Consider the following 18,686-nt stretch of genomic DNA (forward strand, 5'->3'; position numbering starts at 1 on the left):
TAATGTAATGTAAGACAGTATCTTGTGATTGCAACTATTGTCACAGTTTTCTGTGGATCATCATGAAACCTTTTAGATGCTATGGCCATCATTTGAAGATGCCTACCTTGGCAAAATGACTTCTTATATCAAGTTGGTCCTAAATGAAAATGGTATCGCTCAGATATCCAATATGGTCATCACATTGACCATTTTGAAAATCTTGTTATCACTATTTCACTTGAATGAATTGTCATATTAGCATATAGTTTTCACTGAAAGGCTCTTATAATATCTAGTTGGTCCTAAATGAAAATGTTGCTGATCTGATGTCCGGTATGGTTTCTACAGCAGCCATCTTAAAAATCTAGTTATCACTACTCCTCCTGAATGGATAGTCGTGTAAGCACAGGATTTTCACTTAGAGACTTCTTATGATGTCTAGTTGGACCAAAATGAAAATGATCAGACATCCATTATGGCCACCATATTTGCCATCCTCAAGATCTTGTTATCGCTACTTCTTACAAATGAGCATAAGAGTTTCACTGAATGACTTCATATGATGTCTACTTGGTCCAAAATGAAAATGGGCCAATCTTACCTCAGATATTTGCAACCACATTGGCTGTCTTGAAAAGCTTGTTTTTGCTATTTCTCCCAGTTAGCTGGTCATTTAGGCATTGTACTTTCACCAGTGTCTAGTTGGTCCTAAATGAAAATGGTGCCAATCTGATATCCAATATGGCCACCATGACAACCATCTTGAAAATCTTTTCATTACTCCATCAAAATGGAGAGTCATATCAAAATTGGGTTTTCGCTGGAATACTTCTTATGATATTTTGTTGGTCTTAAATTAAAATGGTGCCAATCTGATGTCCAACATGACCTAAATAATGGCTGTCTTGAAAATCTTTTTCTTGCTAACCCTCCTAAATGGAAATACATTTTGTCATGGTGTTTTCACCGGAAGAGTTCTTATGGTGTCCAGGTGGCCCTAAATAAAAATGATGCAAACTGACCCTCAATATGGCCACTATGTAGGCAATCTTAACAATGATGCAAACTGACCCTCAATATGGCCACTATGTAGGCAATCTTAACAATGATGCAAACTGACCCTCAATATGGCCACTATGTAGGCAATCTTAACAATGATGCAAACTGACCCTCAATATGGCCACTATATAGGCAATCTTAACAATGATGCAAACTGACCCTCAATATGGCCACTATGTAGGCAATCTTAACAATGATGGCCATATCTTCCTTGGGTTTTCACCAAAAGATTTCTTGTGATGCTTAGCTGGTCCTAAATGAAAATGGTGACTATGGTACATCTAACATGGCTGCCACAATGGCCATCTTGAAAATCTTGTCAGTTCTTTCCCAATATTTATGGAGATATTGACATGGGATTTTTCACCAAAAGACTTCTAATGAGATCTACTTAGTTCTAAATATAAATAATGCAAATCTGGCAGTCAGTATGTAATTTGCAAATTTGATAATCTTGCATTGTACGCCACATTAGCTAATTTGATAATCTTGCAATGAACACCACATTAGCTAATTTGATAATCTTGCAATGTATACCACATTAGCTGATTCGATAATCTTTCAATGACTGAAGATTATCAGAGATGGTTTTAGCACTTAGCAGTTAATAGGAAGACATGGTCCTATCTAGAATTCCTGGAGATTCTTTTCAGCCAGTGGAGTATCCAACCCATGAAGTGTCTCTTGTTTATCATATTTTTATAACTTAACTTTAATTGGAATACTTTAGTCAGTATTGTGCTGATGTACTGTTAAACATAATTTACAAATTCTTATTTTCTTCTTGCAGGGTAGCATTAAAGATATCTTTAGATCAACAACATTTTTTGCCTTCTTTCCACTTGTTTTGGTTCAGCTTGTTTTGTCAGCGCTAGTAGACAAGCCACCCATTGGTTTCCAAGCCCCTCAAGGCAAGGTAAATAAATAACATTACATTGAATTATCATTTTTGACTGCTCCCACAATGAATATGGCAGGAGAATACAGTTTTAGCAAAGTTCAGAATACACAGTAGCATTTTTCACATTGGCTGCCCTGTGAAAAATCCAGTGGAAAATGTTTGCTATCAAGTATTTTGAAAAGAACTCCTAATGACACAGGGTTTAGATTGTACTGATCAAAAAGATCTTTTCTTTCTTCAAATGACATTAAAAGTTAAATTGCCGATGTTTGCATCAAAATAAAACTTGATCTATTATTTCATTAATTCTTCAGAATGATTATGATACGAAACATGTACGAATGAGAATAATGTTATTTAAAATGCATCAGTAAAATACGGATCAGTTGACTGTTTGAAAAGTATCAATGAGACATGGATCAGTTGACTGTTTGCATTTCATTGTTTAAAAAGCATCAATGAGACATGGATCAGTTGACTCTTTGCATTTCATTGTTTGAAAAGCATCAATGAGACATGGATCAGTTGACTCTTTGCATTTCATTGTTTAAAAAGCATCAATGAGACATGGATCAGTTGACTCTGCATTTCATTGTTTGAAAAGCATCAATGAGACATGGATCAGTTGACTCTTTGCATTTCATTGTTTAAAAAGCATCAATGAGACATGGATCAGTTGACTCTGCATTTCATTGTTTGAAAAGCATCAATGAGACATGGATCAGTTGACTCTTTGCATTTCATTGTTTAAAAAGCATCAATGAGACATGGATCAGTTGACTCTTTGCATTTCATTGTTTGAAAAGCATAAATGAGACATGGATCAGTTGACTCTTTGCATTTCATTGTTTGAAAAGCATCAGTGAGACACGGATCAGTTGACTCTTTGCATTTCATTGTTTGAAAAGCATCAATGAGACATGGATCAGTTGACTCTTTGCATTTCATTGTTTGAAAAGCATCAGTGAGACATGGATCAGTTGACTCTTTGCATTTCATTGTTTGAAAAGCATCAATGAGACATGGATCAGTTGACTCTTTGCATTTCATTGTTTGAAAAGCATCAATGAGACATGGATCAGTTGACTGTTTGCATTTCATTGTTTGAAAGCATCAGTGAGACATGGATCAGTTGACTCTTTGCATTTCATTGTTTGAAAAGCATCAATGAGACATGGATCAGTTGACTGTTTGCATTTCATTGTTTGAAATCATCAGTGAGACATGGATCAGTTGACTCTTTGCATTTCATTGTTTGAAAAGCATCAGTGAGACATGGATAAGTTGACTCTTTGCATTTCATTGTTTGAAAAGCATCAATGAGACATGGATCAGTTGACTGTTTGCATTTCATTGTTTGAAAGCATCAGTGAGACATGGATCAGTTGACTCTTTGCATTTCATTGTTTGAAAGCATCAGTGAGACATGGATCAGTTGACTCTTTGCATTTCATTGTTTGAAAGCATCAGTGAGACATGGATCAGTTGACTCTTTGCATTTCATTGTTTGAAAAGCATCAATAAGACATGGATAAGTTGACTGTTTGCATTTCATTGTTTGAAAGCATCAGTGAGACATGGATCAGTTGACTGTTTGCATTTCATTGTTTGAAAGCATCGGTGAGACATGGATCAGTTGACTGTTTGCATTTCATTGTTTGAAAGCATCAGTGAGACATGGATCAGTTGACTGTTTGCATTTCATTGTTTGAAAGCATCAGTGAGACATGGATCAGTTGACTGTTTGCATTTCATTGTTTGAAAGCATCAGTGAGACATGGATCAGTTGACTCTTTGCATTTCATTGTTTGAAAAGCATCAATGAGACATGAATCAGTTGACTGTTTGCATTTCATTGTTTGAAAGCATCAGTGAGACATGGATCAGTTGACTGTGGTGGCACTCTACAGTTTCGTATTTTGCATAGGGTTAGAATTTTAAAGAAAAAGCATTTCCCCAGCTTTCCTCACTGGTTATGCTGGCGATTTAAAAAAGACCTTGTATATCTTCAGTTTAGTTCAAAGAACCTTTCATTCCCTTTATTTTGGTGTATGATTGATGGGTGTAATATGGGTTATAGAGTATACAGCTTGGCCTTACTCTAGATGTGCACCTTTCAAAAAAGTGATAGCACCACTTGGTTATTTTTACTTCCTGAACTTCAGAGGTAAATTGTATAAAAAAGAGCCAATAACTTTTTTGTATTTTTTATATTTGGTAATTCAGTTATTGCACTTTAAGAAGCTGGTATTGTCTAGTCTGGCAAAATTCATTTTCCCTATTTGAATAGCTGTGACGGATAGTGTACTTTAGACTAATTCAGGCTGATTTTTTTAGCACAAGGGAACAGTCATTTTAGTTAGCAGTATGCTTAGATCATGCACAATTTTCAAAAGTACAATACCCAAAGAAATGTCAGTCAAATTACATTAAAGCAGCATAGAGGTATGCCAACATTCTCTCCATTGTGCATGTTTTAAATGCGAACTACTTCACCTTACATACGTCACTCTCTCAAAAATACATATTAATTGGTGAGCTGTACAAATTTCATTGTTTGAAAAGCATCAATAAGACACGGATCAGTTGACAGTGCATTTCATTGTTTGAAAAGCATCAATGAGACACGGATCAGTTGACTGTTTGCATTTCATTGTTTGAAAGCATCAATAAGACACGGATCAGTTGACAATGCATTTCATTGTTTGAAAAGCATCAATAAGACACGGATCAGTTGACAGTGCATTTCATTGTTTGAAAAGCATCAATAAGACACAGATCAGTTGACAATGCATTTCATTGTTTGAAAAGCATCAATGAGACATGGATCAGTTGATTGTGTATGCATTTCATTGTTTGAAAAGCATCGATAAGACATGGATCAGTTGACTTTGCATTTCATTGTTTGAAAGCATCAGTAAGACATGGATCAGTTGATTATGTATGCATTTCGTTGTTTGGAAAGCATGAATGAGACATGGATCAGTTAGGTGGCGCTCTACAGTTTTGTATTTTGCACGCTTTAGGATTTTAAAGAAAAAGAATTTCCCCGGCTTTCCTCACTGGTTATACTGGCTATTTAAAAAAGACCTTGTATATCTTAGGTATAATTAAAAGAACCTTTAATTCCCTTTATTTTGGTGTATGATTGATGGGTGTACTATGGGTTATAGAGTATACAGCTTGGCCTTACTTCAGATGTGCACCTTTCAAAAAAGTGCTAACTCTACTTGGTCATTTTCACTTCCTGAACTTAAGAGGTAAATTGTATAAAAAAAGAGCCAATAACTTTTTTTACATTTTATATATTTGGTAATTCATTCATTGCACTTTCAGAAGCTGGTATTGTCTAGTCTGGCAAAATTCATTTTCCCTATTTTATTAGCTGGTATGTATAGTGTACTTTAGACTAATTCAGGCTGATTTTTTAACACAAGGGAGCAGTCATTTTAGTTAACAGTGTGCTTAAATCATGTAAAATTTCCAAAAGTACAATATCCAAAGAAATATCATCCACATTACATTACTGTAGCATATAGGTATGCCAACATTCTCTCCATTGTGCATGTTTTAAATGCGAACTACTTCACCTTACATACGTCACTCTCTCTAAAGTACATATTAATTGGTGAGCTGTACACATTTCATCGTTTGAAAAGCATCAATAAGACAATGGTCAGTTGAGAGTGTATGTAATTAATTGTTTGAAAAGCATCAATAAGACATGGATCAGTTGAGTGTATGTAATTAATTGTTTGAAAAGCATCAATAAGACAATGATCAGTTGAGTGTGTATGTAATTAATTGTTTGAAAAGCATCAGTAAGACATGGATCAGTTGAGTGTATGTAATTAATTGTTTGAAAAGCATCAATAAGACCATGATCAGTTGAGTGTGTATGTAATTAATTGTTTGATAAGCATCAATAAGACGTGGATCAGTTGAGTGTGTATGTGATTAATTGTTTGAAAAGCATCAATAAGACATGGATCAGTTGAGTGTGTATGTAATTAATTGTTTGATAAGCATCAGCAAGACGTGGATCAGTTGAGTGTGTATGTAATTAATTGTTTGATAAGCATCAGCAAGATGTGGATCAGTTGAGTGTGTATGTAATTAATTGTTTGATAAGCATCAGCAAGACGTGGATCAGTTGAGTGTGTATGTAATTAATTGTTTGATAAGCATCAGCAAGACGTGGATCAGTTGAGCGTGTATGTAATTAATTGTTTGATAAGCATCAGCAAGACGTGGATCAGTTGAGTGTGTATGTAATTAATTGTTTGATAAGCATCAGCAAGACGTGGATCAGTTGAGTGTGTATGTAATTAATTGTTTGATAAGCATCAGCAAGACGTGGATCAGTTGAGTGTGTATGTAATTAATTGTTTGATAAGCATCAGCAAGACGTGGATCAGTTGAGTGTGTATGTAATTAATTGTTTGAAAAGCATCAACAAGACATGGATCAGTTGAGTGTGTATGTAATTAATTGTTTGATAAGCATCAACAAGACATGGATCAGTTGAGTGTGTATGTAATTAATTGTTTGATAAGCATCAACAAGACATGGATCAGTTGAGTGTGTATGTAATTAATTGTTTGATAAGCATCAACAAGACATGGATCAGTTGAGTGTGTATGTAATTAATTGTTTGATAAGCATCAACAAGACATGGATCAGTTGAGTGTGTATGTAATTAGGTGGCGCTATACAGTTTCGCATTTTGCATAGGGTTAGGAATTTAAAGAAAAAGAATGTCCCCGGCTTTCCTCACTGGTTATACTGGCTATTTAAAAAAGACCTTGTATATCTTAGGTATAATGCAAAGAACCTTTAATTCCCTTTATTTTGGTGTATGATTGATGGGTGTACTATGGGTTATAGAGTATACAGCTTGGCCTTACTTCAAATGTGCACCTTTCAAAAAAGTGCTAGCTCTACTTGGTCATTTTCACTTCCTGAACTTCAGAGGTCATTTGTATAAAAAAGAGCCGATAACTTTTTTTACATTTTATATATTTGGTAATTCATTCATTGCACTTTCAGAAGCTGGTATTGTCTAGTCTGGCAAAATTCATTTTCCCTATTTTAATAGCTGCTATGTATAGTGTACTTTAGACTAATTCAGACTGATTTTTTAACACAAGGGAGCAGGCATTTTACTTAGCAGTGTGCTTAAATCATGTAAAATTTCCAAAAGTACAATATCCAAAAGAAATATCATCCACATTACATTAATATAGCATATAGGTATGCAAACATTCTCTCCACTGTGCATGTTTTAAATGCGAACTACTTCACCTTACATACGTCACTCTCTCAAAAGTACATATTATCTGGTGAGCGCCACCATAAAGAAGATGTAGGTATTATTTTTTATGATTTAATTATGTTTATATGGCTGAAACATTTAAGTCGCAAGCATCAAAACAATCCTTATGAATAATTCTCCTGCTTTTTTCCCCACAGAACAGTATTTATGAGTGTCAGAGTCTCTAACAAGTCCAGCCTCCCCCCCCCATGATAAAAGTGAGCTATTTTAAGAATGCACATTACATTTTGTAAACATAGCAACCAATGTTATGCTGAATGATAGGAACATGAAACTAGCCAGAATTATTTCTGAGATATCAACAATGAATTTTACAATTAGAAAAGGGAGGTAACTCATCAGCTTCATAAAGGTCAAAGGTCAAAGTGTAAAATATTTGCCTATTGTTTAATATGGAAGAAGCGAATTCACTTTCTCATCATTTATTTTTTTATTTCATTGCAAATAAATGAAAAGAAACATTTTCACCATATATTTCTGTCACTTATTGCAACAGTTTTAAATTTAAGTTGACTCTATTCCTACATTCTAAGTCTTCTAATTTCCCCATAATTAAGGTCACTACTCACACAAACATACCTCATGGCAAATTATGTAAGCAAGAGAAAAATGATCATAATTAGCTTATTTTCATGCTTAAATGCAATATGAATGTACCATTTTATTCAGAACATCATACATAATTATATGAAAATAAAAAACAATAATTGCAAACATTTTTTTATTTTCTTTAAGGTGGCGCTATACAGTTTCGCATTTTGCATAGGGTTAGGAATTTAAAGAAAAAGAATGTCCCCGGCTTTCCTCACTGGTTATACTGGCTATTTAAAATAGACCTTGTATATCTTAGGTATAATGCAAAGAACCTTTAATTCCCTTTATTTTGGTGTATGATTGATGGGTGTACTATGGGTTATAGAGTATACAGCTTGGCCTTACTTCAAATGTGCACCTTTCAAAAAAGTGCTAGCTCTACTTGGTCATTTTCACTTCCTGAACTTCAGAGGTCATTTGTATAAAAAAGAGCCGATAACTTTTTTTACATTTTATATATTTGGTAATTCATTCATTGCACTTTCAGAAGCTGGTATTGTCTAGTCTGGCAAAATTCATTTTCCTTATTTTAATAGCTGCTATGTATAGTGTACTTTAGACTAATTCAGACTGATTTTTTAACACAAGGGAGCAGTCATTTTAGTTAGCAGTGTGCTTAAATCATGTAAAATTTCCAAAAGTACAATATCCAAAAGAAATATCATCCACATTACATTAATGTAGCATAGAGGTATGCAAACATTCTCTCCACTGTGCATGTTTTAAATGCGATCTACTTCACCTTACATACGTCACTCTCTCAAAAGTACATATTATCTGGTGAGCGCCACCTTAATTGTTTGATAAGCATCAACAAGACATGGATCAGTTGAGTGTGTATGTAATTAATTGTTTGATAAGCATGAACAAGACATGGATCAGTTGAGTGTGTATGTAATTAATTGTTTGATAAGCATCAACAAGACATGGATCAGTTGAGTGTGTATGTAATTAATTGTTTGATAAGCATCAACAAGACATGGATTAGTTGAGTGTGTATGTAATTAGGTGGCGCTCACCAGATAATATGTACTTTTGAGAGAGTGACATATGTAAGGTGAAGTAGTTCACATTTAAAACATGCACATTGGAGAGAATGTTTGCATACCTCTATACTACATTAATGTAATGTGGATGATATTTCTTTTGGATATTGTACTTTTGGAAATTTTACATGATTTAAGCACACTGCTAACTGAAATGTCTGCTCCCTTGTGTTAAAAAATCAGTCTGAATTAGTCTAAAGTACACTATACATAGCAGCTATTAAAATAGGGAAAATGAATTTTGCCAGACTAGACAATACCAGCTTCTGAAAGTGCAATGAATGAATTACCAAATATATAACATGTAAAAAAAGTTATTGGCTCTTTTTTATACAATTTACCTCTGAAGTTCAGGAAGTGAAAATGACCAAGTAGAGCTAGCACTTTTTTGAAAGGTGCACATTTGAAGTAAGGCCAAGCTGTATACTCTATAACCCATAGTACACCCATCAATCATACACCAAAATAAAGGGAATTAAAGGTTCTTTGCATTATACCTAAGATATACAAGGTCTTTTTTAAATAGCCAGTATAACCAGTGAGGAAAGCCGGGGACATTCTTTTTCTTTAAAATCCTAACCCTATGCAAAATGCAAAACTGTATAGCGCCACCTTAATTGTCTGATAAGCATCAATAAGACATGGATCAGTTGAGTGTGTATGTAATTAATTGTTTGATAAGCATCAATAAGACATGGATCAGTTGAGTGTATATGTAATTAATTGTTTGATAAGCATCAATAAGACATGGATTAGTTGAGTGTGTATGTAATTAATTGTTTGATAAGCATCAATAAGACATGGATCAGTTGAGTGTGTATGTAATTAATTGTTTGATAAGCATCAATAAGACATGGATCAGTTGATTGTGACACTTGCTTAAAAGTAGTATCAGTGCCATCCACATGACAACAATACAACTGATATCAGGAAGGTTTGAATGGCAGAGGCAAAATAAGTCTTACATCAAAACTTTGGAACTTGGTGTCTATTTTGCTACCAGATTAAAAGGTGAGTTGGAAAAATATGCAGTTAATAAGTACATCTATCACTAGAATAACCCTAAATAATAACCATTGTTTCAGGCTCCTCAGGTTTTTACTTGCCGATTTTCACATCAGGGTGTGCATAACATTAAAGGTCAGACTGGGTTTGGAGGGTGTTGCTTTTCATATTAAGATATGCATGACTTTAAAGGTCAGACTGGGTTTGGAGGGTGGCGCTTTTCACATTAAGGTGTGCATGGCTTTAAAAACCATATTGGGTTTGGAGGGCTGTTATCATTATGCAACATTACTCAACCCCAGGTAATTGCATGTGTGTTTATATATATATATTGTTACTGTCTGTGCTTTAACTAAATATTACAAGGTCTTTGTTACACATGTGCTATTTGTTTTCTCTTTCAGAAACCCTGCCCTGAAGGAGGTGCATCATTTTTATCCAGAATCACATTCTGGTGGTTCTCCAGGTCGGTATGACAACTGCATTATCTATAATATTTTATATAATTTCTGAAAAAGTTTCTTATCACACAGACTTATCATTATTTGAGGATCAATTTTTCTGACTTAGTATTCTGGGCTTATTGACAGTTACACTGTTTTATAGGAATGAATTCTGAAGCAAAGCATTATTCAGTATATTTATGACTTTGATTTTAAATTTTTAACAGAATGTGTGCTAGTTTAACACATTCCATTAATGTTTTTATATTTGTTCTTCATTTAAACCCAGATTATTTAGCTAAATTAACAGGTGTGTCATTTCTTGCTATTAACTGTTTGTGTGTTTCAGAACATTGATCCAAGGTTACAAAAGAGATCTGACCATGGATGACTTGTTTGACTTGAATGAGCAGGACAAAAGTGCAAATGTTGTTCCCAGGTTTGACAAGCATTGGCACAAGGAGTTTCAAAAGTGGAAAAAGTATGTATCAGAATGATCATGGTAAAATTGTGTTTTGTTGACAGTTCTAAAAATATAAAGTTAAACTCTTTTTGAGCCTACAGTTAAACCCTGTTTCCATGGTATGACAGCTGAGGACAGACAGTACATGGAACTCTTCTCACATAGAGCACCAGTCCATTAAAGGTTAACTGTAAATGATACCCATTTAATGGATAGTTGACTTAAAATCCACGAGAGAATGTTATGATTCTTTCACTAATTTTAGTAAGGTTTATTTCAAAGTGCACAAGACTCTCAGACAAATTAGCATCTATTGTTTATGTAGAGAAAACTGACAAATTAGCATCTATTATTTATCTAAGGAAAACACTGAGAAGCTAGCATCTCTTGTTTATGTAGAGAAAACTCTCTGACTAAGTAGCATCTATTGTTTATGTAGAGAAAACTGACAAATTAGCATCAATCCATCTTGTACAGCAGTCACATGTGGAACGTTCTGTCTGTCAATCAATCCATTTACTTGTACAACAATTACATGTGGAACTTTTTGTCTATCTACCAGTCCATCTACCAGCAATCACAAGGTGAACTTTCTGTCTGTCAACCAGTCCATCTGCTTGTCTATTCTTCTGTACATCATTCCTTCTCCGACACAATCAGGTGGAATTAACCCACTTGATAGTGTGAATTACCTACATTACATTGATGCGAAGTGGAGAGGCTTTCTTAATTTTGCCCCCTATGAAGGGTCAAAGGATCATATTTGTGAACTGTCATTGTCAAACACTTTCACCAGGCATGATAATTTTCTGCATCAAGACAGAATTTTAGATTAACTGGTTTAGTTCATGAATTTAAGTAACAAAGTTAATGCCCCTTCCAAGTGTACTTTTTTGAGATGCAGAGGCTTGAACTGTTTGTGAACACAGTAAGTGAATATATTAGGAATAGATTTTGCAAGAGTTCCTCTGGTGCATTCTTATCCCAGTTTGATAATGACAGTTATAAATGCTTCATGCCAACAGAAAGAACACCACATAAGATGAAGTTCCACAGTTGATTGTGCTCTAGACGGGAATGTTGTAAAAATGGGAAAATGATGGGAATGTAAATTTAAAAACACATTCCACCTCTCTCTTCCCCCATATCAGTACTGTATCTCAGATTCCATCTGTATACTCCCTCCCACATATCAGTGCTGTATCTCAGATTCCATCTATATACTCCCTCCCCCATATCAGTGCTGTATCTCAGATTCCATCTGTATACTCCCTCCCCCTTATCAATGCTGTATCTCAGATTCCATCTATTAACTCCCTCCCCCATATCAATGCTGTATCTCAGATTCCATCTATATACTCCCTCCCCCATATCAGTGCTGTATCTCAGATTCCATCTATATACTCCCTCCCCCATATCAGTGCTGTATCTCAGATTCCATCTGTATACTCTCTCCCCCTTATCAATGCTGTATCTCAGATTCCATCTATATACTCCCTCCCCCTTATCAGTGCTGTATCTCAGATTCCATCTATATACTCCCTCCCCCATATCAATGCTGTATCTCAGATTCCATCTATATACTCCCTCCCCCATATCAATGCTGTATCTCAGATTCCATCTATATTCTCCCTCCCCCATATCAGTGCTGTATCTCAAGATTCCATCTATGTACTCCCTCCCCCATATCAGTGCTGTATCTTAGACTCCATCTATATACTCCCTCCCCCATATCAGTGCTGTATCTCAAGATTCCATCTATATACTCCCTCCCCCTTATCAGTGCTGTATCTCAGATTCCATCTATATACTCTATATACTCCCTCCCCCATATCAATGCTGTATCTCAGATTCCATCTATATACTCCCTCCCCCATATCAATGCTGTATCTCAGATTCCATCTATATACTCTATATACTCCCTCCCCCATATCAATGCTGTATCTCAGATTCCATCTATATTCTCCCTCCCCCATATCAGTGCTGTATCTCAAGCTTCCATCTATATACTCCCTCCCCCATATCAGTGCTGTATCTTAGATTCCATCTATATACTCCCTCCCCCATATCAGTGCTGTATCTCAAGATTCCATCTATATACTCCCTCCCCCATATCAGTACTGTATCTCAGATTCCATCTGTATACTCCCTCCCCCATATCAGTCCTGTATCTCAGATTCCATCTATATACTTCCTCCCCCATATCAGTGCTGTATCTCAGATTCCATCTATATACTCCCTCCCCCATATCAGTACTGTATCTCAGATTCCATCTATATACTCCCTCCCCCTTATCAGTGCTGTATCTCAGATTCCATCTATATACTCCCTCCCCCATATCAATGCTGTATCTCAGATTCCATCTATATACTCTATATACTCCCTCCCCCATATCAATGCTGTATCTCAGATTCCATCTATATACTCCCTCCCCCTTATCAGTGCTGTATCTCAGATTCCATCTATATACTCCCTCCCCCATATCAATGCTGTATCTCAGATTCCATCTATATACTCTATATACTCCCTCCCCCATATCAATGCTGTATCTCAGATTCCATCTATATTCTCCCTCCCCCATATCAGTGCTGTATCTCAAGATTCCATCTATATACTCCCTCCCCCATATCAGTGCTGTATCTTAGATTCCATCTATATACTCCCTCCCCCATATCAGTGCTGTATCTCAAGATTCCATCTATATACTCCCTCCCCCATATCAGTACTGTATCTCAGATTCCATCTGTATACTCCCTCCCCCATATCAGTCCTGTATCTCAGATTCCATCTATATACTCCCTCCCCCATATCAGTGCTGTATCTCAGATTCCATCTATATACTCCCTCCCCCATATCAGTACTGTATCTCAGATTCCATCTATATACTCCCTCCCCCATATCAGTACTGTATCTCAGATTCCATCTATTTACTCCCTCCCCCATATTAATGCTGTATCTCAGAGTAAGGATTGTGCTGAATGACACATAGATATATATGAAGAAAAGGACAGAACATTAAGTGACAAGTGTAAGATACAGTTCTGTTATTAAGTGACAAGTGTAAGATACAGTTCTGTTATTAAGTGACAAATGTAAGATACAGTTCTGTTATTAAGTGACAAGTGTAAGATACAGTTCTGTTATTAAGTGACAAGTGTAAGATACAGTTCTGTTATTAAGTGGAACATACCACAAATAAATTTACAACTTTACAAATTGTCCATATTAAATCCATTAAAATCCATGTTGCTTGACATTTTAATTTCATTTATATGATAAGTTCATGCATTCAGTTATAGGTCACATATTGGTATAATATAGTTCAGAATGATACAGTTCACAATAGTTGATAAATCATTAATTCCACACAACTTGGAGATAAGAAATTATAGTTAAGTCTGCATTTATTTAAATTCACAGTATTCTTTTAATGTCACATACATCATCTGGTACAAAGTCCAAGAATTCATCATTCTCTGATAAAGTTCTGAAATCCTCCATTGTCGTCTAGTAAATTGTGGCCTAGTAATAGTAAATATTGTCCGATTCCATTTCCTTGGCTTTACTGTCATCTGCGGGCACTTATGTGTAGACTGAGCTTGGGCCCTGTAAGAAGACGTGTCACTTGCACAGCATGATCATAGGGAGTTCAAATAACCACCCTCTGTTACTTGGCAAACTCATGGCTTGATCAAAGGGTTGTCCCATGGGAAAATAAAGAGGGTGCTGCCTTTACAAGCTTAAAGGTATTAAGATCAACATTCACTGGAAGATGTGGAACTCTACTAGACATTGAACAAGTACATTTACTACATTTGCAGCACGATTAACTTGAAAACAAATGAATCCTGCCTCTGCAAGCCAAGGGCTTGATCACACATTAACTGTCAGAAAATGTGGAAAATATCATATGGAAATTAAAACCTAATGTATAGAGAGAAAAATACAACCTAAAATTGTTACTACATCAAACACTGTTTATGCAGCAAAACAAATATTAATTAAAAGACAGGTTGTTAGAACTTGTGCAAAAATGGAAGTTATATACATGCTAGTAAATATCCATGTTAAACGGTATTGACAGACATGTCACTTTGTGGTGGGTAGTATTTAATTTAGCCATAATATTTTAAAATCCAAATAACTGTAGTAATGTGTATTTTTGTGTACTGCAAACATTTTAAGTTTCAACATTACCCATAGATGATTGATTTTTTTGTATGTTGTGATGCTTATTCGGCATGAGTGAAATTTTTAGTTACAAAGGTTGACTTAAAAGTGAGTATATAGGATTTGTTGTGTAATTACAAAAGTTGTGGGAAAAATAACCCTTTCATGTCCAAAATCAGTGTTTGAATTTTAAGGTATCAAATCTTACACAACACGCAAATTCACCAGATCACATGACTCTTTGAATGGAGATATCCATGATGCAGTACCAATAAGATGTGGAAAATTCTGTATAAAAAAACAAGCATAAAGAACAGTTTCCCAACTTGTTGAAGTGGTGTGAACTAGCTATGCATATACTCCTGTCAGATTGAAATGGGGGTTCTCAGCACAGGGCTCTATTCTTGCACAGATACGGAACATTTCAAGTTCAGAAACAATCAACAGATTAATGCTTATACAAGAGGGGGCACCTTCAGAAGATTTGTAATTTGAATAGAGACCAAACTGAGCGGACCAGGAAGAAACAGAGATGGATATTTAAGTAATGAACTATCTTATTCCCCACCTTTTTTTTAAATAGTTATTTTTACTTTTTTGTTATGGGGGGAGGGGGAGGTAGGAGGAATTCCACTTCAGATAAAATCATGGCAGCATCTCTGGACAGGTTGGATGAACACTTTACGGCAGTACATAAAATTTCATTTGTGTATGTACAGGGAGAATTATTGCCAGCTACTTTTTTTCAGGAAACAGTCACCAGTGCCTGATTTAGCAGTGAATGGAAATGAACTTGAACTGAAAACAAGAAGTCAAGATGGACAACTTTATACAGAGGTCAAGGTCACCAGTCCTCCAAAGAGTGAACCTCGACTTTTTCTGTCAATGGTTAAAACCTACTGGTTTCAGTTACTCGTTGCAGCATTCTTCAAACTTGTCTATGATATATTGCAGTTCATAAGTCCATGGATACTCAAGTAAGCTACAGCTTTAGCTATTTTCATCTCTTTTAATTTTGCTGATTTTCTTGCAGGTGCCAGGAAGTTTGACAAAGGAGTCACTTTATTGGCGCATTTAGTGTTGGCACCATTTGCGTTAGCTGAGGTTATCTTAGCTCTTTAAGTTTCTAACTAAACTGATTGTGTGGACTTTATCACTTTAAGTCCCTAGCTATACTGATTGTGTGGACTTTATAGCTAAGGTCAGATGCATAGCGGGGACAGCTGTAATTGAAAATAGAAGGCTCAAAATTGATCCTGTCTGCCCTATTGAAAATGAATTTGCTTGAAACAAGTTGAAAAGTGGTTCTAGAATACAGTAAGAAATTTTACTTGGTTAAAATCAGTGACAAAATACCATAGAACTTATCCCTTGGCTGAAATTGTGTATGCATTTGACGTTAGCTGTCCTCACTGTAAGTATAACTAGGATTTTGTAGAATTACATTAACCTCAGCTGCACTGGCATTTTATATACATATTTATATTGTACATCAAATTTATATACATATTTATATTGTACATCAAATTTATATACATATTTATATTGTACATCAAATTTATATACATATTTATATTGTACATCAAATTTATATACATATTTATATTGTACATCAAATTTAATGAATGCTGTCACAGGATTTTCATTTGGAGGCAAGACATTGCATTTAAATTGCAAGTGTCAAATGTGTGATCTAATACTGGCAGTACATCAAAAACCATTGCAAGAATGTTGTCCTCTATTTGAAATGCCAGTTAAAGTCATCAAAAACCACAGCAGGAATGTTGTCCTTTATTTTGAGGGCAGTTCCAGTAAAACATATACCCACCAGGGGGAAGGCACTTTCAAATTTACCCAACCCACAACAGAAGCAATTTAAAAAAATTATGATCCACCATCAGATATGTTTTAATCGAAAAACACTGCCCCCTACAGAAGCATGATTTTTTAAACATAATTTCTGGCTATGGGTTAGTGGGCGGTAGAAGTGATTTTAATATTGGGTTGGGGACAGAAGCGATTTAAATGACATCTGGCTGGAGGTAATCTGCTGAATTCTTATAGATCACATAATCTGCTGCATATTTTTATTTGTATTTATTCATTATAATCAATCTTTTGTCCTTTTGTTTGTTTGTCTGTCAGCCATGTATATCTCTGATACTGTGAAATCAAAAATTTTCATAGTAGCTTATTGTTTGTATATGTCATTGATCAGACCCTTAATACCTACTAATTTAATGTATTTATCATTGATCAGTCCCTTAATACCTACTAATTTAACGTCCATGAATACAGATTTTATATAAGGGATTTCTATTCTAATACAGAAATCATGAATTTGTATCCTTACCAGACTGTGTGTTTACTAAAGTGATCACTGTGTTTTGCTATTTTTCTTTGTTCTCAGGCATGCTGCTTTTGATTGGAATAATAGTTAAATCTTGTATTACTTTAAATGTGTGGTCAGATGCTGTGATTCCTTGTTATTATTTTTTTCAATAAATGTTTTGGTAAACTTATAATACATGATTTGTCGGAAGAAAAAAAACAATAATGCCTGTGGAAGTGATGTTGCATTATTTCTGCCTGCTTTTACACTATGTCATTTCTTGTAAGAATATATTTCAGTTACCGATGTCTTATTTTTATGCTTGTTGCAAGACTAATATAAAGTTTAAAAAACGAAAGAAATATAGCAAGTCAAACATTTTTACATCATTAATTAGATTTTAAAAAATGGATGAAAGACAAGGAATCATTTTTCCCCAAGTACTCCTCATTGAAGTTAACTGTATTGTCAACAGAATCATCATCATCACTAATGGCCTAGCAGTAACATTCTGCACTTTCAATCCAGTTGTCCCAGGTACTATCTCCCACTTCTAGTCTTTCATATGAGACATACCTATGGCACGAGGGGCTTTCATGGCAGAGTGGTATAAGATGCTTGTCTTATGATACAGATCTGAGGGGCTTCCATGAATGAGTGGTACAAGATGCTTGTCATGTGATTACTTGCCTCCAATGTGTAAATGAGAATGTTGTCAGTTACTTTTGGCAGATCAGTGGTTCTACATAAGTGGTGTTTGGTGTCTCAAAAGTACTTGGATTTTCTTCAGCAGTAAAACTGGCTGCCATATATAGATTATCTTCATCTGAAAATGGTGTAAAGGCCATAATGATTTACCGAAACCCGAGATCTCATGTCTAAATTGCTTCAGCTGTTGGAGGTAAACATCAAATCAAAAGATGCTCCATGTGCCCAAGTGTACTAAGGTGCTTGCTTTTACGTCACTTGCACATCTCACAGAGTGAGTTTTTGTCACATATCAACCAATTTGAGTTGGTGGTCTTTTGGGGTTCTTCCTCCACCTAATATATTGTTAAAAAAAACAAAAAAAATACCCAAACCAAACTAAATCAACCAACTAAACAACTGCGGCGACAACAGCAAAGGTACTAGTCCATCATTTTTGCCACAGCTTTATGAGTTTATAAATTTTTACTCTTAGTAATTTTTTTAGACCTTTGAATATCGTCAATTATGTTTTTCTGAGTTACCAAAAAGTCATCATCAGTTTATACAAATGGATGTTTCATGGTGAGCATATGAAATGGAGAAGTCTTAAGCAATCTTGCATCACACGCTGCCGTAAAGTTTACATTTGAGCTCAGTTAAAGTTCC

The 18,686-nt window shown here is 35.2% G+C and overlaps 1 protein-coding gene across 2 annotated transcripts in view; it reads left to right on the top strand.

The window, feature by feature from the left end:
• The window catches only part of LOC149806267 (multidrug resistance-associated protein 1-like), a 225,855-nt gene that overhangs the window by 36,138 nt on the left and 171,031 nt on the right, over positions 1 to 18,686 (top strand). For both annotated transcript variants that reach the window (XM_089951214.1, XM_089951215.1), the window contains exons 5-8: positions 1,832 to 1,957; positions 10,327 to 10,388; positions 10,715 to 10,846; positions 15,748 to 15,975. In XM_089951214.1, coding sequence (XP_089807340.1) covers positions 1,832 to 1,957; positions 10,327 to 10,388; positions 10,715 to 10,846; positions 15,748 to 15,975 — 548 coding nt within the window. The remainder of the gene's footprint in view (positions 1 to 1,831; positions 1,958 to 10,326; positions 10,389 to 10,714; positions 10,847 to 15,747; positions 15,976 to 18,686) is intronic.

Source organism: Sinohyriopsis cumingii, chromosome 2, assembly GCF_028554795.1.
Source record: "Sinohyriopsis cumingii isolate HCF-2022 chromosome 2, ASM2855479v2, whole genome shotgun sequence".
NCBI classification, from domain to species: domain Eukaryota; kingdom Metazoa; phylum Mollusca; class Bivalvia; order Unionida; family Unionidae; genus Sinohyriopsis; species Sinohyriopsis cumingii.